We start from the raw sequence: 23,201 nt of genomic DNA, 5'->3' as shown, positions 1-23,201 counted from the left end.
CCTGGTGGGCACCTGCAGCTCCATTTCTTTTAACATTCAGCGTAGTGTGAAGACGTGTCTTGAGACGTTTGTGTCTGTATGAGTCGTTCATCAAGGCAATTTCTTCCTTTGAGTGGTTGTCTTCAGTTGTCATCAGTATCGTCATCACCACTCGAATATTCCATCGGTCATCTCTCGTGACTCAAGTCTCTAACTGTCGTGCCATGACTAAAGTCAGCGTTCAGTTGGCGTGCACTGTTGCCCTGTTTGCTTTTTCGGTTCTGGTAACTCACGTACGAGCCGAACAGGATAGGACCTTCAAAGATTGGCGCTATGACCGTATCCTGTCCTCTATCGCAAAAGGAGGCAGCTTCTACGATGTCCTCGCCAGGGTCTTCAATCTTGAAGATACTTTCACGTTCGAACAAAGAACGACCAACGTCACATCAACGCCTCGCTCGACCACCCGGTCAACGCCGTCAACCAGACTGACAACTACCACCACCACGGAAGTAGCGCAGGACCCCGACGTCTTCAGAGACATCTTCCAAAGAGCTAATAGTCTGGAAGGTCTCTTCGACTCCGAGGGTGGTGTCTTTGGCCATCACGGAATTACGCTGTCCCCTGAAGCGTTGCGATGGGCGTTCCAAAACTTCACGTCATCAGTGTCCTCAACAGGAATGACGGTACCCAAAACGACAACGACCCAACGAGTTCCACTGAAGCATATCTCGATAAAGATGCGAACCAAACGACGTACAACACGGCGACGACTTAGATCTACAAGAAGTACAGGGCGCACTAGCTCTCCTACCATCCCTTCTACCTCAAAGTCAAAGACTACTTTCACTGCCCGCAGTTCAAGAGAAACTACAGTGAAAACTATCGAATTCAAGACTATTCGTCGGCAGAGGTTCAAAGCCCCCAAATCTATCCGTCCAACTCTGCACTTTGTCGTGACCAAGCGGGCTCTGCGTAAGGCCTTCACCAGACCGAAACCAACGACCACCGCGATCGTCAACAAGTACAACGCAAGGACAATATCGCGCGTGGCCAAAAGCAAACTGAACCGCACGAAGCATTCACACCTGCGTCTGCCACGCAAGTTCCTCACAAGAAGATTCGGCAACATAAGCGACGTGCAGGTTCAGGAAATGAACGGCGATTCCCCCACAAAGTTCACTGTTCCCGAAGCAGACGCGTACTACAAGAAGGCCGCCATCTACAGAACGCAATTTATGAACACATCCGTTGAACTGTTTTGCATAGTGGCCTTCGGAAAAGCTGCCAGCATTCTGTGGAGAATCGGAGGTCAGATGCCGGAAGAGGTCATCAATACCGGAGTCGCATACACCGTTCGAGACGGCTATAAGGTGATCATCTCACGCTTGTGGCTACCGCGTCTCGAGATCCTACCGTCTACAAACGGTATCTACACGTTCCAGTGCTTGGCGAAAGCGGACGACGCCGACGCCAAGTCTGAAGTGGACGTCACCGGATATTTCAACGATTCTTGCATCGACAACAGCGACTGCGAGTTTAAGCACGCAATTTGTGTCTTTGGAAAGTGCGAGTGCAAAGATTTCATGCCAGTATCTCTGCGTTCGAAGCATACCACTTGCAGAGCGGTCGGCTACATTGGCTGGCCGTGCCATTATAATGAACAGTGTTCCTACGCTGTCTCAGAATCAGCCTGCAGGGCCCAAAAGTGCGACTGCAAGCCCGATTACGTGCGTGGGCCTCAGAACGCATCTTGCGTTCTCAAGAGCGTACCTGGACGTAGCTGTAACACTTCTAGCGACTGCCGTCAGTCTAAGGCCCTGTGCCGTAATGGGAGCTGCGAATGTCCAGAAGGCACGAAAAGGAAGGATGGCATCTGCACTGGTCCCACGCCTTTGCCGTTGCTGGAGATGGTGAAGAAGAAGATCGTCGTGACTTCTGACAACGATACCGTCGCTCCTGGTGCGAAAGCAGAAGTGAAGAACGTGGCTCCGCAAAAGGGGGAAGCAAGTCGACTACGTTCAAGACTTTTTCTGCTTTTATCAGTGCTATACTTCGCTTTGTGGTGAACCGATAACACTGCAGTGCTGACAGAGCCCGGATAGAATTGGTGGTGAACGCCTCTGTAGTCTTTCTTCGTTGCAGCGCTGTAATTGAGGAAAAAAATTAGTTTCTGTCTCAGTCACGCTGTGTTATGCATAAATTCGACGTAACTCAGCGTATAGGTCGAGTAACTGTATCGCATCAGTATATCGCGTAAAAATTACGCCGAAGTTTACAAGTAAATGCCTCTTGGATCTATTTCCTTCCTGTATTTATGGAATCTGCTGTTCTACCCTAATGGCCTGTACTGCCTTGCATGCACAAACATACGGGGTCTAAACGTTAACCGAACCCATACGCTGTTACACCATTCCCGGTATACACGCAACCAGCAAATGTTCATCGTTGAGAGCATTCGTGCTCGGTGTTCATTACATCCTACGTTATCGAGCGGAACCAAACTTTACGAACTTCGTGCACTATACCTGTTTATACATGGATTTCACTAGCACATAGCGTGAGGTAACTTTTTCTGCCGTTCACGATCCACGTAAAACGGAAAGACTGGCTCATGTACGGCTCCCCATAAAATTCCGAAACGTGCGCTCTCTCGTTTCTCCTTTGAATCTCGTCCGAATCACGTCCATATAAAGGAAGGGGGTATCATCGAATGGGTCACTCGCCGTTTTTATGGGCCCAAGTTAGTTTTCGCCGATTTTACCGCATTTTTGCTCCTTCGCTCGGCTATCATGTCGCTGCGTGCGCATAGCGGAGATGATCTTGTGCCGAATTTAATGTAGAGTCATAAATCCAGTCGTGCTCGCGTTTTATAACGTAACTATAAAGCACCGGAGCAATAAGTACTTAGGCAATGAACAACGATGTTCCTGTAGAACAGTGTTTTAGGGAACATCCGGGAATACTCACCTTTGCAGATGTAGCAAAAACGTGTCAGTTGGTGAACTTCTCAGGGTGATTTTTCACCAGCGTCCTCTAGGGGGAGCCATAGTTAAGAGCATGCCAGAGCCGTTTATTGAGAGAGTTTGGCCATTAGCAGGAGCCTAACTTGAACCACGTCCTGCGGCGTCACGGCCGCACGGCGCCTGTGGGCCATATAGGCCGGCGATTGTGCTGGTGGTAGATTATAGGGACCGTGCGACACCTAAAGGGGGCGCGCTGCTCCGTCGCGACAGCGCCGCCAGTGGCGGTCTTGGAAGTATCCGACGTGATACCACGCCGCCCGCACTCTATGCATTCTCAAGTAGACCCGTAGCTTGCGTGGCGACCGCCGTAATTAGGATGGCTAATTTTCCAAGTGCAAATAATGTGGAACCTTTCTGGGGCGCGAACGGAGAATGGAGCAAACTGCACAGAAGCAACCAGCGTATTTATAATGTATCTGACAGTGCGGAAGGAGAACAGCCACTCGCATCTGTACGGTCAAAACACCTGTGATACGTCGAGAGGATGGATGTTTTGACGTCTCACAAAATAATGGCTTGCTAGCGAAGGTTATATACGTGTATTTCTCTGACTCCAGACATTTGTAATATCATGTGTTTAACTGAGTCTTGTATTTGAAAGAACTGATGTTCTGAGGTTGGAGTCTTGTATTCCTTTCGTCCTCTTTGCACACACATAGCTTCGTCGCAGAAATCTACATCGTGCGTCCGTTTTATCCATACAAATAAACACGTGAGTTCACAACTTATTGTCTGAACTTGTACTGCAGTTTTTCCAGTATCTTCAGATACAACAACGGTAAAAAGATTCTCAAAGAAGAAACTATATTAGTTTTCTCCTCGGCTACCGCCTTAGGCTTGCGCCACGACAGCTGTGAAATGGTCGGTGCGTGAATACAAAACCTTTTGGACAACGTAGAACTTCCGTTCCCACTGTGAGACTCGTCAACCAGATTACCGGGAGCAATATCGGCTCTGGGCACTAGCGATGAAACATCTCAATCATTATCTCGAAATAGGTTGCCGTTTGGTCGGTGCACTTGACGTACCCTACACTTGACGTGCACTATGACGAGTATCCAGCGGCGTTTCACTGTCACGAATGTGGCAACTGTAAATCATTGATCATTTTGCAGGTCCTCATTCAGTTTCATCGAAACTAGAACAGAAGAAATAGAATATGTTGTGCACACCTCATGCAATAGCCGAACGCGCGCCACGAACTCTATTCGCTGCGACTGTATGTGCCAACGGTGGTATTGGAAGCACGGCAATCACGAGATATGTTAACATCTGGTCCCTAATGAAGAGTTCGTTTAGGTGCTGGCACAGCAGTTAGCGATGCAACAGTTCCAGTGTGGAAAAAAAAAAAGACGCCTGCACTTCATATGTAAACAAAGCTGGCTACCCGGCGGCTATCACGCAAGGTACTTTCTCCGGAGGCCGCATCACGGCGCCACCAGTTTGTCGCACAGTCCCTGTCGAGCCCTTTCACCAGCACGACCACCACCGCACCTGTCGACTAGCCGGTGGACTGCATCAAAATGGCGCCTATCTGCTGGCTGATAAGCGGATTTCGCTTGGATTCAGGCTTTTTGGGCGGTGGAATGGCAGCTCTGACGTCAAAACAGGCTCCTCCCGTGAAGCGGCAAAATATCAAAAGATGGCCAAACGCTCTCTGTATACGGCTCTGGAGCACGCGCTGAATCCAAAATGGTCAGCCATTGCTTGCATTCGATAACAGTGAAAGGGCGCAGACTAGCTCAGGTTTCTTCCTTGTCATACCTTGCATTGCTGTGCCTTTACTGCTATTATTGGACAACTACGAATGATATCACGTTTCTAAGAAATTATGTACGCTAAAACGTAAAAACGTTTGTTGCATGACACTTTCGTCATGGAGTTTTCTTTGTTTTTTTCTAAAAAAAGTAATCGCGGACTTGCGGAAAAACTCAATATCCGCGCGGGTGCGGTGCACCTATTTCAACTAGCGCGATCGTGGCCGGATCTCGCATGCGCGGATAGCATGCGCGTGCGGATACTGTCAGTGTTATCCGCGCTCGTCTCTACGAATCCATACATAAAGGAAAAGGGAACAAAGAGTTACAGGACGGTTACGATTGTGTAAGGCAAATTTCGGCGGTAGCTGTTGTGTGGGGATGTTGACACTTCTATTGCTGATATATGCACAACTACTTTAGTGTGACGAGTACTGCTTTGTGACCTGTAAAGTGAGTGGTGATGTGTAGAGCTGGGATTAGCGGGACAAAAATATCACTAAAATCGGGACAAAAGCGGGACAGGAAACGCTGAAAGATCGGGACACTTTCCGGGACAACGTACCCATCTCTGAGTATTTCAAAACTGCTTTTATTAGCCTTAGATTATTTTAAGTTGTTTTGCGTCACAGAAACCGAAACTGGGGGTTTTTGTGATACACCCACAGCGATTTCCCGAGACCTTCCCTTTAACGTCCCAACAACGTCGAATATCCTCTGGATGCACGAATAATGTCCTAAACGGATTCGTACGTCCGATGGATATTCTGAGGATGTACACAGGACGTACGTATTCCTTAGGACATTATTCGTACATCCAGAGGATATTCGGTGTTGTCCGGGCAGTTACCGCTGTAACAAGTCTGGTAGTATACTTGCCCTCTTCGTGAACAACAGAAAAATCGCAGCCTTTCTGTCCCAGAGGAAATCTCGCTCTCTGTTTCTTTACCCAACATTTCATATCAATAAATCTCCAGCCAGCAGCCTCGCACGTGCATTTAGGATACACCGCTATCATCCCTTGAGTAAACAGCGCGCAGAGTATCATATATGCTTTCGAGTCATTATCTTCCATTTGTTGACCCCTGAGAGCAGCGCTCCTGCGTATATACAGGCACGAAATCAGCTGCGGGCGCGGCGATTTTACTGCCGCTCGCTCCTTAGCTTTAATAGTTGGCGTTGCGCGCGCGCGCGCGGGGTCCGCGAAGGCGGATATACCTCATTGGGGATGGTTCTTGTCTTTAATGGCTGGTGGCCCTCGTATATGGCCTCTCTCGGTGCTGTTGTTGCTTCGCCCAATAATAGGCCGTTCGCTTCACTGCGGGGAATGCGGCTTTATTTGCTCCTTTCTTTGCGAAGTGGGACTCTCCTGTTCTTAATGGTCGCTGATGAGTCTCGAATAAAAGGAGGAATCGCATGTGGGCCAAAGTCGCCGCCCGCACTTTGGGCCAGAATGACGTTGCATTGTATAAGATGAATGGAGTTCGTCGTCGTGTAGGTGACCCTCAGCCAGTATGTCGCCAGCACGCCAGCTTGAAGCAACAAGTAAATGGCCGAGTAGTTTCGCGTATTAGCTGAGGAAAATTTAAGTTCTATCGTCGGAGTAATGTCTTTACTCTTATCGCAAAAGTGCCATCTGTCAGTGTCACACCGCCGCAGTGCACGAAACGGTCCTTGAAAACGAATGCGGTTGCCTGGCCCTTCGCATCTGTAAATGTCCCAGATTATCACATAATCAGAGCGCAGTTGCCGAAAGAATAGTCTGTCACAAGCGGTTCGTCTGTTATCAAAACAGACGTCCACGTTTGCACGAACTTCGAGAAATTCCTTAGCGATGTCCCCATGGGCTTAGGTTGTGCCGCAGTTTTTTTGTTTGTTTTTTCATCTTCCTCACGCCGTTATACGTAGTTACTTTTGTACGTAGTTCCTTTTGAGAAATACTCTCAAACTCCCCGACACTGCTCGTTCGTAAAGCACTGACAAAGCTACTGAGGATTGCACTGAGGAATTTTCTCAACGTTCGTGCAAGCCTGTCAAGATACATTCTCCACTGGGGAAGCTTACCTGTAATAGGCCGTAAATAACGAAAGAACTCAACCGAGCTACATGACCTTTGTTGCGTATGAGGCTGAATATGAAGGTACTACCGTGCAAGTAGCACTGCCTTCAGCATACGAACTATTGACTTCCATTACTGGATCTTGGGAGCTCGTCTGTTGCTTCGAGTATGTCCTCCTGACGAGTATAGCCCGAAGCGGAAGAAGCAACCTCGCCTTCTGACGCCGGAAATTCGCTTCCGACCCCGTGAGCCACGGTGGTAATCCTGCGTCTCAGCGTGCTCTAACTGCATTACCTCAATCTGACAGCGTCAGGTCGACAGCCAGAGGTGCTCTTCGCATGGCTGACAGAAGCAAAAACAAGCCAAGTGTGTATAGATAAGGCCTCATTTCTTCGCCTTTGATGAGACTGTACAGATCTCGTCTATAGAGTTTCATTTTTTGTTCTATTTTGTGTCTGCGTATCAGAGACGTAAGAAGAAAAAGAAGTTCACAACACTCTATAGAAAGACTGTGCGCGAGAGTCCGGCGCCTGAGCCTGTGCGCTATCTCCCCAGACTCAGGGAAGTGTTAGAACTCACTGTTAGCAACTGAAAATCATATTTGCTCGTTGCGTCTCGCCTTCGTTCCTCTTGGCGCCTTTAGATATGAAAGTTCAACACCAACAACCCCCAGACGGAGAGAAAAAGTCGAGAGAAAACCACCTGACCCCAACGCAACGCAACCGCAATTGAGAATGCGGCACCCACACGTAGCAACACCAAACTCATACAGAGTTTCCAGACAAGCCTCATCGTAAACACGATTGCTGACGCAACGAAGGTGTGTACACACCCAGACTCACAAAGAACCTCATCACGACGCGTCTTTCAGAACGGCTATCTACTCCAGCACTAGGCGAAGAATGTTTCTTTAAAAATATAAAAAATAATAATAAATAAAGGAAAGACATGCTGGGAAACAGTATGCAATGAGAGGAAACGTCGGCCTACGAGCGGCATGCATGTACGGCGCTTTCCGATCTCGCACTAAATCAAATTTGTGCAAGAACGCGATTACATTTTTGTCCCGTTGCTCCCCCGCGGTGGTGCTTGTTTCTTGCGTGCTTGCTACGAACGTGGCATCTTCCATCAGAACAAGATTACTTCACGAAGTCCCTCATAAGTGCGCCATCCAACTGCGCAACAACCGACGCGAGCAATTCCTGGAGGAAATTTTCAGCTCCAAGCAACTCTGTGTCGCCTGTCTCCCCCCTCCCTCCCTCCCGTAGGGTATAGGGATGGAAAAAAAAAAGGTGGGGGGGGGTTGCTTCTATGTATGCATATATCCAAGGTCACGTCGCGCGATTTTGGCTTGATTGACTCTGAACTCGCGTATGTCGCGAAAATATGTATACCGCGTGCAGGACAGAGAGACGATGGCAAAGCGTATTAGACGAAGGGAGCTTAAAACGAGATTGGTTGCAGCGGAGTTTGAGAGAGATCAAAGTTGATGGTGCCTTCTTTATGAATTGGTTGTTTGCAGATCTCGTTCGATTCCTATACGCGTGGTGTGCGACAGCATTTTTTTTTTTTTTATGTTGCGCTGTAAGGCAGCCAAGGTGACGTTGATAAATTGTATGGTTGTGTGCAAGGATAACACGTGGTTGTTGAGGCGCAGTGTCGATGTTTTAGTAAATCCCACGTATTTGTAGAGCACACCCTGTAAGGAAAGCTTCTGTGTTACAAATGAGGGAGCCCAGTAGCATTATAGCTTCATCGTGGGTCACACGCTATGATTCAGCTTGGCACGGCGTCAACACCGCCATCTAAAACCGTGCTTGACTGGGCGCGTGTTTTGTAACACGTACTTGTATTTAGAAACAGTTCGCTGGCGCAATTCCAAAAGCCTATATCAATTCAAAGGCAAGTTATACTTCGAGGGTGGATGATACGGCATGTTTATATATGTTATACGAAAAGAAGGGCACTTATGTCCCACGCGGTCGTATTCCTCTCCCAGATCTGTCCTGCAATCTAGTCTCCATCTAGTTTCGTATGCTTTCGCACGGTGACCAAATGAGCGGGTTTTACTAGACTAGAGTCTGAGCGGGTTTTAGCACTTCATTTTAATCAGCCGATGTACTTCTACGTCCCTCGTGTGCATCTAAGTAGTCGGTTCCCTATTTCCAGTAGTCTGCAATAATTTGTCACTACTAACTGTACCAATCACTTGGTATCATGACGTAGCTTTAGCCCGGCGGCACTTGCTACACCCCAACACAGACAGGCACAGATATCCTCCGCACCCGTTGTGCAGATTCATATCTCTTTTGCCTTTAGTACGCAGGCTCCTCGGCTGTAGGAGCCAATATCCCCATATGTTTCTTACTACACCTTACCTTTTGCACTGGCATTTCTAGTATGATACTCATTGTATGACGTCTCTTGCTTTCGATGTGTACCGCGTCTCCCCCCCCCCCCCCCACTCCACTAGTACAGCTCACGTCAACCTTAATAATAACACTGAAAAAAAAAAAAAAACATGATCTCGTTCCCGTGCGCGATTATAGCAATCCTTGGGGCTACGAAGAAATCTTAATTGAACAAGATTATTCTGTTAGTTTAACGGCGCAAGTATTTTGTTCATAACCTTCCCCAGGGTACCCCCAGTACCACCAGGGTGGCCCTTATCGCGCTCGGAAGCGAGACGAAATTTTTTCCAGTGTTATTATTAAGGTTGACGGGAGCTGTACCACAGGTATTTGTGTGCGTGTGCGGATGTCTTGTCTTGTGTTGACTTCCACTGTCCTCTCTCGACGCAGGTTCACTTGTGAAGCGGACATCAGGAGGCAGAGGAGGGAGGCCACTTCGCGCTGCGGCGTGGTGGGCATCCTGGTAGTGGTCAAGTCCGTGAGCAATGCCCGAGGATGCTGTTGAGCAACGGCGTGGGCACTGGCCAGCGAAGGGAATCCACCAATGGAGGGGGCACTGGGCTGGCCACCGGAGGTGGTGGTGGTGGTGGTCCTCTGCTAGAGACAACCACAGTAAAAAAGGGCCTCCTTTGGCAGCAGTGGGACAAGTTCTTCAGCCGATGGAAAGAGCGATACTTTGTGCTCACCAAGGACTACTTAGCGTGTTTTAAGAAAGAGTCCAAGGTCGGAACCTCCGCGATGGGCGGATTCCTTTACAAGGTGCGTATCCATTGAAGTGCCGAACTGCGCGCTAACGCTGTGTCTTATGGGTGGCAGGTGAACTTGGCAGACGTGGAAGGGTTGCAGTGGGCAGACAAGAAGCGCACAGGAGTTATCGCCCTCCGTGTTGGTACGGAAGGCCAGCTCCTGCTGTGGACGAACTGCGGCCTGGACGACTGGATGTTCGCCCTTAGAGACGCCATCGGTCGGAGTAAGGGCCGGAGGGAAGCGCTCAGAAAGGCGCACACACTGGGGCCCCAGTTCTGTGACAGCGGACTCACCAAAAGGTACGTTGCCTCTTTTGTCTTCTAAAGCAGTAACTGGCTGTACACTGGCTGTCAGAGCCATGTCCAACACCGTCGAGGACTTCTGATGTTCTTGGAGTTCCTCTTGGCTACCGGCTTGCTCCAGACGCTGTAGGGTCCTCCCCTGCATCTCAAGGACCATTGGCGCTTCTTTCATGTGCTTCTTCCTTTTGTGCGACGTATAGCGTTGCGCAACCAGGGGACGGGAGTTCGAGTTGTACTTGCACATAACTTCATTTTCATATTTCACATCTCATGCTTCTCGTGTAATGGGGTAGGGTACTGCTCTCAAGCGGTGGATCACCCCAGGCCATAGTCATGATTTAGTTGTTGTTGTTGTTGGCTGTACACCATTATTAATTATACGAGGGTTTGGAAGACTAACGTCCCTACCGTAGTTGTCGTCGCCGTCAGTTCTAGAAGATGACAACTAGGTGCACATCCGTGTCACTCTGTGACTTGGCAAAAAGTCTCAAATTCGCTGAAGACTTGGTCGGCGTGAATTTAATATTTTCGAGCTGTACGCTTGTAGCGAATCGCTACAACCTACCGGTGTGGCTTCGGGGCATCCGCACGAACGAGATGGGCGAAATTTCGGTGCGGAAAGAGCAACGTCAGAGTTAGCTCAATGCACGTGGCCATCGGAGCCCCACACAACGTCTTCTCATATATGCCCTAGGCACCTCGTAAACATTCTGTTCGCCCGCCACAGAATATTCCTTCCTCCGCTGCTCGTCTGCTTGTGTCGTTTGCTAGCAGCGTCGCTTTGAGCGCTCTCCCGTGGCGTCTTCTAACAAATCTTCCGTCGTTTCTTCCGGTGTCGCTCGAATACCGAACGAATATCGAACCTTCCTCCTTGCCCTGCTCTGCCGACACCTCGCCCGATAAAGTCGCTCGCGCAGATTGATCATATTTGATTCTGTCTTTCTTTCTTTTCTTTTTTTTCCTTAATGTTATTTCTATGTAATGTGAACCGACACAGGGGTAGTTTGCGGCAGCTCCCCACAGCAAACATTGAGGGGAAGTGGATTGTGGAATGGTTCCTGTCATCCAATCCCCTCCATCTCAACATATGTTCTTCTTCTGTACACACGTCTCGGAACGCATACCCATCTTGTACGGAAACAACCGATACCGGCGCATTAACCCACTCTTCTCGTTTCCCTTGACACGCTAGAAATGCCACAGCGTTGGAGCAACTCCGCAATGATGAATCGGCGTAGTTTATCTCGTCCTCTTTGCTTGCTTCATTACTGGTGCTTCCACCATGCGAGCCTCATGCTGGCGGATGCTCGCGTGACTGATGGAGGGCGGTCACCGAAATAGCACGCCGTCCACCTCTGGACGAAGGAAAGCCCTCGGGTTGAACGGTCGCTCGGCTGTACACGCTATCTACGGAAAGGTCGCCGACGAGATGGACGGCAAAAGAGTACGGCGTTAACCGTACACCGTATATAGACACTCCGCCCAGAAGATACAGGTTCTTCATTTTAGAATGTTAGGAGTGGGAGGAAGAAGGAGGAGATGGTGGACCCTAGCAAGTTACGCGAAGGCAGAGGTTAAGTGAGACGAGAAGCTATATCTTTTGGGAGGATGCTGGCGCGTTCTGTGCAGTGTCAGTGATACTGATGGTATGGACCTTCAACCTCTGCGGCTTTACGGTAGTAATTTTGTTTTGAGAGCCTCGATGTTGAATGCGGTGATAACTTCGTAGTATACTACGGTTTCCTACTTGGAATGGTATGCTTGGAATGGTAATGGTACCGTAATGTTACAGGTAAGGTTCGTCTGCGCAGTTTGGCGACATGTTGCACGTGCCGTAGGGTAGATGAACATTGGTTGTCGTTCTATTTATTTATTTGTGTTATTACCTCAAAGCCCCAAGCGGGCATTACATGCGGGTTCTCTAGCTCTCTTTATATAGCCGGCAGCACAACCAATTTCTCTAATGCCACCACAGTTCGTATGCCGAGTGTTGCGGATAGTGTAGTGCTGAGTGTTGTGATATGCATGCACAACTTTTCAGTAGGGTACGACAGAGTACTGCATGGACCGACTAATTCTAAAGCACTTTTCTAGTGGCACACCTCTCTTTGTTCCGCACTGTGTATCTTGAGCCGACTTGGCGAGAAAAAAAATAATAAGGAAATCGTACGTTTCGCTCTTTTGAGTTACCGCTCTAAGCTGTAGGGTGACCTCTTCGAGCAGTGCACGTTAACGTCGGCATTGCGTGCGTGCGTGCCCCGAGGAGGCCAACGCCCGCCCAGAGGAACGGCACCACTATCTTGGGAGTCCTGGGAGCTAATTTGAACCATTGATTAAAGCGGCTTCGGGTCGGTGTAATTGCTGACGGATCGGGAAACGACCGTGGTTCGCGTGCTTTTCGGCAATGACGTTTATCCCGCGCGTTATTTGTGGAGGGTGGAGTTCAAGAGGTTACGCCGCAGGTCAAGTAGGTCACAGCTGAGCTATTGCGAGTGTTGAGGCAGGTGGAAAGCGAAACTGATTGGTGGGGCGCTGCAAATGACGTTGGAGCCGCCAGGATCCCTTGGGGGTTTCTGTTGGTATCACAGTGGAGGTCATACTTATTTCTGCCCGTCAGGTATAGCCATTTACCACGAATAACCTTTAATAATCATTATTATGAATATAATTAATTAGATTAGATCGTTTATTAATTTAATAGCCATAATTGGATGTATATTCTAACCACGAAAATATGAAAGATAACTTTCACTTCGCTCGCTCGCTGTCTGTTGAACTGCCACCAGGGGTGTGCATGGTGGAGGTCTCGTTACCGTCATTCGAACATTCATTTCAAATATAACACCCTATGACACCCGTGGCTTCACGACATGGTCACGTGATATTACCACGTGACGGCCCTATAACGCATGTCGCATAACGTCCAAGGATGCAGCCAATTCTCTTTCTCTGCGTTTCTCTCTTGTCATGTTTGCACGCACAAACGCTGTTCATCTTGCGTCCCACCAGGCAAGCCCTCCTGCTGCAACATACGCTCTCGGACGGCCCCTCGCCGTCGTCTTCCGTGCGGACATCGACGTCGTGCGAGCTGCGCAGCCTGGGCCAGCGCACGCCTACGCCGAGCCTCACTCGCCAGGCGCAGCGCTTGTCCGTGGCGGAGAACGGCCCGGCCACCAGTAACGGAGGGAGCCCCGCGCTCATGGCGGCAGACTACGACACGAGGTCGGCGCCCTGGTCCACGCCACTGGGACCTCGTCTTGCGCCTCAATGCGCGGGGTCTTACAGCTCGCTCGTCTCCTTGGGACAGAGGTCGCACCGGCCGTCGCCACGCTCACTACAGGTCAGTATCACAACAGGTCGTCACTGTGAAGTTAAAACAGAAAGAAGGACAACGGAGCAAAGGTGTTGGCAATGCCCGTTTTTGTGACTAACGATAAAAAGATGTCGGTGTGGCCTCTGTTCCAGGTGTCGCCAGCATTAGCCCAGCGCTCCCTGTACGCCCAGCACGTTCTCAGTTCTCCAGAGGCCATGCTGGGCCAACGGGTGCGCGGCGGGGCCACGGCTTCGGCGACACTCGAGTTCTCCTACATCCGTCCAGACTCCCCGGTCACTTCGGGAGGCCGTGGGGGCCGCATGGTGCAGAGCAACACCTTGGACGGCAGCACGCCCTGCCAGTACCAGCGCTCTCAATCCTGCAACCCGTTCATGCAGCTGGGGGAGCAACACAAGTTTCTCCTACAGCAGCACAGACGAGGAGAGGTAGGACCACGTCTTACACCAAGAAAAATCTATTCACGTAATGTGAAATCCTTTACTACTCCGGCTTACGTAACAATATAAACCAAAACAGTAGACGTTCTGCCACCAATGCAGGCGGCATCATCAGTACAAATGGCGTCCATTTGTATTGATGACGCCGCCTGCATAGGTGGCGAAACGTCTACTGTTTTGGTTTATATTGTTATGTAAGCAGGAATAATAAAGGATTTTACATTATGTCGTCATCTCAGTATATTTTCACGAAAATCTATTGGTTGGCAGCTGCGTTTGTAAAGTCAGCTTCACCTATAGCACATGTGTGCTAAGGGAAGCCTCCTTCAGTTTGTGTCCTGACTCGTGTTCCGATATTGTTAAAATGGGAAAGTTGGTATCGCGTAGTCATAATGATGTTCAAGCAGCCAAGTGCAGATGTGTTGTGCCGTCTGTCGTCCTGTCCTTGGCTGCTTGAACGTCATTATGACTTCGTGTTCCGACGTCGAGTATCCTTCTTGTTTCCGAATTTTATTGTAATCGGGGGATTCCGTATCAAGAGCTCCTTGTTCTTTCCGTCCTCGGATTTTACCCGATACATGTTTGTGAGATGTACAGAGTTAGCCGTAAGGATGCCATGCGTATACTCATCTTCAGTATGACGACTTAATTCACCCAGTAGTATATGCGACCAGTCGCTTTTAACGAAAGTAAACAAATTTGACTGGGCCTAGAGTGTCGAATCTGAACGTAACGTGACGTAATTTCGAATAAACTAACGTAGGAACATTGAGAAACGAGTCAAAACTACGCGGCTTCCAATTCCACCGCATACACTTCCCCCATTACACGTAAGCGTTAGGTGAAGCCGACGTGCAGGACTGCGCCGTGAACGAAAGAGGTACAGGAGTCTGTTTTTGTTATTATTATTGTTATTATTATCATCTTTATTATTATTATTATTATCGACCATTTATCCGTTCTTTTGTGCTGCATTAGAGTTTACAAACGCCACCTGCGTCGTTTGACACGTCTATGGCGCACAGCATCCTGATTGGGCGAAAACGTATTGCGTCACCCACAGTACTCGCACAGAGTGCAGTGAACTACGAAAGCGAGACTCTCAGCGCAACGCGGAGGCGGCAACCTTCTTTGTCGGACAGGCGTACAATTAGTGCTTACTTTTACGATAAACGGACAAAGAAGAAAAAAAGCTGCATTGGCAAACTAGCGTACATCCACCCTTCGAACTGGTTGCACTAAAAACCCTTTGTGTTCACGAGTCTCTAATTTTCGCTTATCTCGCGAATCGAAAAATTCTAGAATTTTCGATAGATTCGATCAGAAAGCGACACTCCAAAAACTACAGTCTAGTCGCAAATTTTATTTTCACAGCTGGTTGCACTGGTTGCAGTTTCTATTAAGCATTTGAACTACTTCGCTAATCTCGTGCTTGTCGCGAAGCGACCCAAAACAAGAACGAATAACTCTAGCATCCAGAATTCGCGAAATCTAGTCGCCGCGAATATGCCCCCCCCCCCCCCCCGTGCCCGAAAATTTATTGGTCCGTGAAATGAAAGGGGGTTTGTAGTATTTCCGTTCTACCGCGCGATTTCAAATACTTCGTGGCTATCGCAACTTTGCACGTGCAGCTATAGGAGCCGATCGTTTCACGTATAATTTGCCCTCTGCCGTGACGCTCATTCACCGAGACAGAAACGTGTTCGTGCTGATGACGGGATATTTGAAAGAGGAGCCAATTTTTTTATCCGGATCGATTGCCCTGTCTACAGCCCACTGTGGCCAGCGGTAGAGAAGAAAAATGTTGTCAGAACTTCCCTATCTTCATCGTGCAGAACGGGATTAACGGTGGTCCGTTTAAGGTAGGGGAATTTGGGGACGAATGGGTGTACCTGACAAGATGGATCTTGTCGGAGGCTGGAGTATGAAAATATAGAGCGAGCAGCAGAATAGTTGGATTCTTTGTTGTACCACGGTGTGAGAGTCAGCCATAAAATACGCTGTTGTATATTCTGAAGAGTTCTGTTTGTCATTATTTTTGGTAACAGAGTTTTACTGCATAGTCCATGCCGTTCTAAGCGACACGCAGCTTGTCCGCATTCTTCCCCGTTTCTTTTCTTGTTTCAGAAGTCCCTAGAACGATAATTTGTCTTCGAATGGAACTCAATTATTGGTGTACGATTTATCGAAACGCACCGCGCGTTTCGCGAATATTCTACACGGAAACAACGTCGTGTGCTATCGTTACGAAAATAAACAACCACGGGGTGTCAAAAATAAACAAATAACGGAAAGACCAACGCTGCTGGCAATATCTGTGTTCCGCCACAGGATCTGATGTATCCAATCTTCTCAGGAACAGCCACGGGGCTTTCTGAAGTACACGAGAATTTCTACGAAGCTTCCGAAAATTGTGCATTCAGGGAAACCTTGTTATAACGAAGTGAGCGGGACCGGAAGAAAATTCGATATAAGCGTCAGTTCGATAAAGGCGGAAGTGCTACGAAAACCGTGACGGCGAACTCGGAAGTGCACAGAAACACTGCGGAAGCGGTAAAAAAAGTATTGAAAGCAAGTAAATCAACATTGGTGATGGGGATCTTGGCAGCCTTTTCATTCAGGTGTACAGGGAAGGAAACGCGACCGCATCACCAGCTGTACAGGCTTTCGCCGGCTCACGGTTTATACTGGTGGCAGTATGCTTCGTATGATCCGTATCAAACGCATACATTTCGGCCAAGGCGGCTTGAAACCTCGAATAAAGTAACAATCCAAAAAAAAAAGAAGAGAACAGCAACAATGACAAGCGCCTTCGATATGACGAGAATATACGGTACGTACCAGTGGCGTCACTTGGAGGTGCGGTCCGCACACGGTGACGCGCCGCAACCAGTACATGAGGAACCCCTCTGCGAGCACGCTATTTTTTTCTCTGCCTGTGCTAGGATATTGTTATGTGTCGCGTACCGTCTGACATGGAAAGGGGTCGTTTATAGGGGGGGGGGGGCGGGTGACGCGTACCCTAATCACGCCACTGGTACGTACTAATATCATAATTCGTTAAAATGACACGTGACGGACATGAAATACCATGTGGCCCCTTGCATCATTTATGGCTGTGGGTTCACTGATGTACTGAAGCGCTCTGATGAGATCATGTGACCTGAACCTCACATCTTGCTGAACTGACAAGTACACTTTGTCCTATCTAGTAACGCACGACACGGAAGAGAACAAAAAGGTAATCAGTCTGTAATAATATTTCGAACCTTCCATGCGAAGCAAGTGGAGCGCTTTTATTCAATGGCATTCGATCCACGCAAGAAAATTTCGCAAAAAAAAAAAGAAAAAAAAGAGTGCCACCTGCAAGCGTGCTTCGCCGCAGCACAGGATTGTTATGCAGGAAAGCACGCTTTACGTCATTGCACGCGCAATTAGGTAACGCATCCTCACCTTTTGCTCACTTAAGTTTGAACAAAGATTTCTCTTGCACCCAGTTAATTTCACTTTTGTTGGATTGGCCATGTGGGGTACACTTGCAGCGTTGAAGCGTTGAGCATGGCCAGTATGTGCACTTAGAGCTGCATAGACCACTTTACGGGGACTATGAGGAGGTTTTCTGCAATATGCTGTCATACCTAGAAATGGTGTACAGTTTTCTATGATGCCCTACAAATCCTGTTAACAGGATCTCTATCTCTCCTCGATAGTCCCTCCACGCCTCACTGGACAATGTTGCATTTTCGCACATAGCCTATGCACTGCACAAGAAAAACAAACCGATGCTAACAAAGCTTTTGCCAACGCCCCTCAACAACGAAAAACAACAAAATCTCGCAACTTAACGCAGTTTTTCCTATCCCTGTCCCTGGCCCTCTATTTCCCGCAGAAGCGTCAGAAGCCAACTCCCTTTGCCTTCCAAGAGCTGCGAGGGGCCCTACCCGACGGCCCAACGCCCCCTGGAGGAGAAGATCCGAGACCGTCGAGCATCTACGGACAGCCCTCGCTAACCGTGGAAAAATCCGCCTACTCTGTACAACCCCCCGACGTGATCCCCAACCACAAACAGCAAGCTTCGTCCAGGCTGGGCAAGCGCTCTGTGAAAGCATACACTCACTCCAAGTCAGACTCATCGTTTGTGCTGAGGGCAAACGGAGGTGGACACTTAGCCGTGACTTGAGCTTGAACGTTAAGCGCAAACAAGTCGGTCCTAGGTATCTCAAGCCCCACCCCCACCCCCATCTGGCTATCCAGCTCAGCCTCTCGTGGAAGATACGTGACAACGTGATTTTTACGGAAACTATTTTTAGCTGGTTGTACAGACTGATCGGACGGTGTTGATCCTCATGAGCTGTGTATAGCAACACTGAAACATGCCAAGCGTATACATAGTCTTCTCTTACAGCTAAGAGCGCAAGCTGACTGAATTTGAAGGCTGCGGAACCAAGCCAGAGCCCTGCGCAGTTCCGGCTTCAGACGGCTTGCGGCTGGCGTCGGCTGTTTCGACATACGCGAGCGCATTTGTCGTGCGATGCCCTAGTGTATTTATCGGACCTCTTATACTTTTTTCCCACCAGTCTCGATTAGGGGGAGTCTAAGCCCTCGAGAAGTTTGCCGAACGAGGTGTTAAGTGTTCTTGTGTGACACGTCTCGTGATTGGATCCTGAACTCCGAGTGGAACTTTTTTCGTACTACGTAGATGGTAGTACGCGATTGCGGCCCAGCCTGTCGTGGAAGCAGACGTCCCTCACGAGGGGGCGTCCTAGTCACGAAAGAAATGCTGTCGAAAGCGAGGAATATCCGACATACCTTGTTCCCACTTTGCGAATGCTGCGCCTTTTTGAGCATGTCTATATAGTTGAGAGCCCCTGAATGTTTTTTTGATGGAACAAAAAAAAAAGATGTGTGTGTTTAGAAGAGTTTGATCCTCAGATTGTTGCGAAAAAAAACAAACAAAAAAACCAAACATCAAATTGTAACACACTGTGATATATTGTTTTCTAGCTTAAGTAACACTTTTTTTTCTTTTTAGGTTTAGTCACGATACATATATAAATAGTTTTTGTGGCTTCCTCCTCCATCCTGTAACATGTCTGTGCGAGCATTGCGTACGAAGACCCTGCTAAAAACGACGTGCCAGTGTTTTTAGTCTCTCGAACGTTATCGCCCGCCTGTCACTGCCAAACTTTCTCAAAGTTGTCAATAGGTCTGAGCTAGATTTTACACTTAAAAAGGATCGTTTTTATCGCGATACGTCATGGACACCTTGCGCGACACAAAGGCAAAATGTGCTCCAATTTTGTAATATATACACATTGAATCCCCCCCGCCTCGAGTGACAGTAGGCGCGTAATGTGGTGTACATTTTAATGTAGATATTTGTGCTTCGAATACACAAAAGACGAAGAACATTGCCGCTCTGACGGACCACGAGATTTTGGTTGTCAATCGTCAGTCCCTCATCGTGATCGTTAAATGCAGATGAACCACCGTGTCTGCTTCATTCTAAATTTTGAAGCTGAAACTTGAGTATAGTAATGTGCTTCATCACCATTTTGCTGAATCTCATACTCCATACTGGAGGTTTTACGCAATCAACGAAAATTGTGATGATGAAAGAATGCATTGAGTGTTCAAAGAGTTCATGTTCTTTAGCCGGGACCCAAGGTTATGAGACATTGCAGCCAGGTCGAGAAAGATGAAGGCTCTTGATGAGCATGATGAAGAACACGTGTGCATGCACACCCATGTAGTGCTCATTTGCTGCTCCTTATCATTGGAAGTGATTCGTACCTGAGACAAATTGGTACCCAAAGTATCCATGTTCACAAAAAATATTATATTTGAAGGTGTCATTATGATGCCTCTTTCTAATTTATTGTGTTTGTCATTCATAAATAGAGCCTCAAGTTTTCGGGAAATATTTTTTCTAAATTCGGGGGGTAAAAATCGGGTAAATAAACATGCGCTCTAAATTTGTGGGAATTCGGGTGAAAAAACTTCCAGTATGCTAAATTTGGGGAGAAATCGGGCTCAGTTACTCAAACTAACTGTACTGGTTTGGTACAAACGGTGATGTAACTGCATTTGCCGCCAAACCAGTAAGTTAATGCGTTCCTACAGACGTCTCAGGGAGGGCAATTTGCCCGGTACAAATCGGGTTTCACTCTAAAGAGGGAACCCTCAATTCGGGGTTCAAATTCGGGTAAGAATTGGGTTAAACCCTAAAACTTCAGGCTCTATTCATAATTACATATTTTATTTGTCCTTATATGAACTACAGTACCCAACCATCAATGCTGGGTGTTTAAGTAGGGATAGTTGTGACAGCGGGCATCAAAATTAGTTTACTAAAAGTCTGCAATCGGTGTACCAGTGCATTGAATGCAGCACATTGCTGTATTCTGCAGCAATACAACAGGCGGCAATAAAATACCCTACCCTGGAATTTTAATTGGAATTTAATTTGATGCCTAGGCACCACACAGGCTCCTGGTTCAGAGAAGAGCAATTAGGATGCATGTAAATAAGTATACAAACTGTGACTAATATTTGTCTTAACTGTGTGAATTGTTTTAGGTGTTTTACTATTGTAGCAGACTTTCAGGGTGGGCATGGCTTTGGAAGTGACATTGTACTTCGAACCAGAAACACAGACCTAGTTCTAGTCATGCTGGATTGTGAGTGCATGTGTTCAGAGTTCCTAAGCAGGCGTTCGGATATTTTGACAGATTAGAGGGAAGTATATATTTGAGTGAAGGTATTTATGGAGGTACGACGAGTCTTGTGTTTCCTGTTAAGAGGATCCGTTCGGTGTTGATAAAAAAAAAGGAAGCGTGTTATAGTGCCTCTAACAGAACAGAAAATGAAAATAACCTGTCCTATTTTCGAATTCTTTTGTAAGGAGATGTATTGTGACTGGACAAGTTCTCACTTCTTCTGGGGTTTTGAATTCTGAAGCGTTGAATAAAGCTGAATTTCAACCACTTTGTTGGCAGGGGCTAAATAGATCATTCTCCGAAACTGTTGAAGAGTAGGTCACTGCAAGCTTGCCACACATAAGAGCATCACAATTGTTCTGTTTGGTTACGGTATGGTTGGTACAGCATGTTATGCTATGCGCCCTATTTGGAAACTGCTGTGGCATATGACTTATACACAGAACCACAATGTCCTTCCGAGACCAGGCATCTAAACCATTTTTTTCAGTAAGTATAATGTCTGGCATGTTGCGACTCTCAAGCTGCATGCAGAAGTCACTGGCCAAATTTGTTGCACAAAGATCACTTCAGAGGTGCGCAAGCGTCAAGGAAATGTAAAACTTTGAGAATGTGACAATGCGTTATAGCTGTATCAGTTTTCATTTCCATTTTACTCTTCAGTACCTACATCTATGAAACCCCAAAGCAGCAGGAAATGCACATATTTCCATTCATGTTTTCACGAGCTACTGTTGCAGACACTTTCATTTGGTAAACTGGTGAAGTAGGGTAGCTGGTAACATACACTGATCTTGAAGCAGCAACGAGGACACAGACAGTACTCCTGTGCTCCGGAAAAGCAGTCCTCCCGTTCATTTGTCTGTCCGTGTCCTTGTTGTTGCTTCTAGATGAGTGCACTTTCATTTGTCTGTATAGCAGCAGAGGGTAAGTGTGTAGGTCAAAGTGTCTGTATTCCAGTGGGTGTTGCATTTGCAACCCAGCCATCATACAGGTCACTGCCTGAGTGATAACTAAATCCCACATAGTATTATTAGGACAAATCGGAACAAAACCCTCTCCGTTGCATCTGTCTGGCTTCTGCAAAATTCAAGTATTTTCTGATATTGCAAGCATTTTATTTTCACACGAGTGAAGTCACACCTTAACGCATACCTTCCACACCTTAATATATATTGATGTCTGCGCAATTGGGGAAATGTCGAAACTGAGTGCAGTATGGTCAGCACAAGTGATCAAAAGATAAAACATTGAATCTACTGTGTTTATTGTGATACAAGCTTTCATGCAGTGGACTGCATTTCATGAGGTACAAAAATAATGAGGGGGTGACTTCAGTATATGTATAGCATACGGTGTCATCACATCACCCAGAAGAGAAGACGAGAGGAGTAAAAAGAAAGAAAATAAAAAAGGGAGGGAGATAATTTTTTTCTGTTTCTTTTTTTTTTGTCCCCCACTCTTGTGGTTTAAATGACCACACCGTAAGCTATATATTGATGTCACCTCCTCATTATTTTTCTACCTGATGAAATGCAGTCCACTGCATGACAGCTTGTATCATAATAAACACAGTAGGTTCAATGTTTTATCTTTTTATGTCTTGATGTCTCTGTGATCAGCGGCGTAGCCAGACCTCCAAGGTAGGGTGGGCTCGATACGAAACCCCACCCCACTGTCTGTGATACATCATACGAGAAGTTTGGCAACCATTGCAAAACACTTAACTATGTGATATCTATTAGCCAATCTATATTAAGGCTCCTCAGTACGATTTACACGGTCAAAACAAAAATGCAAGTGGCTTAGGAAATGTTTTGCACTTGGGGAAAATTTGGTGACTTCAGAATTTTAGTCAGGCATTTGAAGCGTCCTCTCCTTTATTATTTTGCACTTAATAGTAGAGTAATCTTTGCTTGTAGTGAAAATGCAGAAGGAAACAAAGTCTTGTAAGAATATAGGACAGGCTCATCATGGAAATCAAAGTTTTATTTCCCCATCGTCTTAAGTCTCTCCTGCTCGTTGTCACCAATACATTATACAACTATTCCACAATACAAGTGGTTGTGGCAGTGATGTGAACAGTTATTAGCTGCCGTCATAGTGAATAATAACCTGTGTTCCATATAGCGAGGTTCACTTGGACATGGACAGATACCAGTCAAATTTTTATCGCTTCAGTGCTAACAGAAATCCTCAGATTGCCAATGGTATTATAAATACTTTTTTTTAAAACATTGGTTGAAGAAGAAATGTTCCTGGGATGTCAGTACATTGCTCTCAATTCGAAATACAAGTTATAAATCTAGCTAAACCTATTTCCTATGTGATCCGTGTGGCAGTACAAATACGTGGTATGCTGCAAAGCTGAGTTCATGAGAGCTTATACCCTCATATTTCAGGTCACCAGACCTCTCTCTGCTCGAGAAA

General features: G+C 47.2%; 1 protein-coding gene across 8 annotated transcripts in view; it reads left to right on the top strand.

Annotated features, from left to right (window-relative positions):
• The window catches only part of LOC135393968 (uncharacterized), a 256,551-nt gene extending 235,512 nt beyond the window's left edge, over positions 1 to 21,039 (top strand). For all 8 annotated transcript variants that reach the window (XM_064624365.1, XM_064624363.1, XM_064624367.1 and 5 more), the window contains 5 exons: positions 9,623 to 9,991; positions 10,049 to 10,278; positions 13,291 to 13,621; positions 13,747 to 14,040; positions 17,942 to 21,039. In XM_064624365.1, coding sequence (XP_064480435.1) covers positions 9,728 to 9,991; positions 10,049 to 10,278; positions 13,291 to 13,621; positions 13,747 to 14,040; positions 17,942 to 18,232 — 1,410 coding nt within the window. In that variant the 5' untranslated portion in view covers positions 9,623 to 9,727 and the 3' untranslated portion in view covers positions 18,233 to 21,039. The remainder of the gene's footprint in view (positions 1 to 9,622; positions 9,992 to 10,048; positions 10,279 to 13,290; positions 13,622 to 13,746; positions 14,041 to 17,941) is intronic.
• Positions 21,040 to 23,201: the final 2,162 nt, after the last annotated feature.

Source organism: Ornithodoros turicata, chromosome 5 (genome assembly GCF_037126465.1).
Source record: "Ornithodoros turicata isolate Travis chromosome 5, ASM3712646v1, whole genome shotgun sequence".
Classification (NCBI taxonomy): domain Eukaryota; kingdom Metazoa; phylum Arthropoda; class Arachnida; order Ixodida; family Argasidae; genus Ornithodoros; species Ornithodoros turicata.
This window is presented reverse-complemented; position numbering and strand designations above follow the sequence as displayed.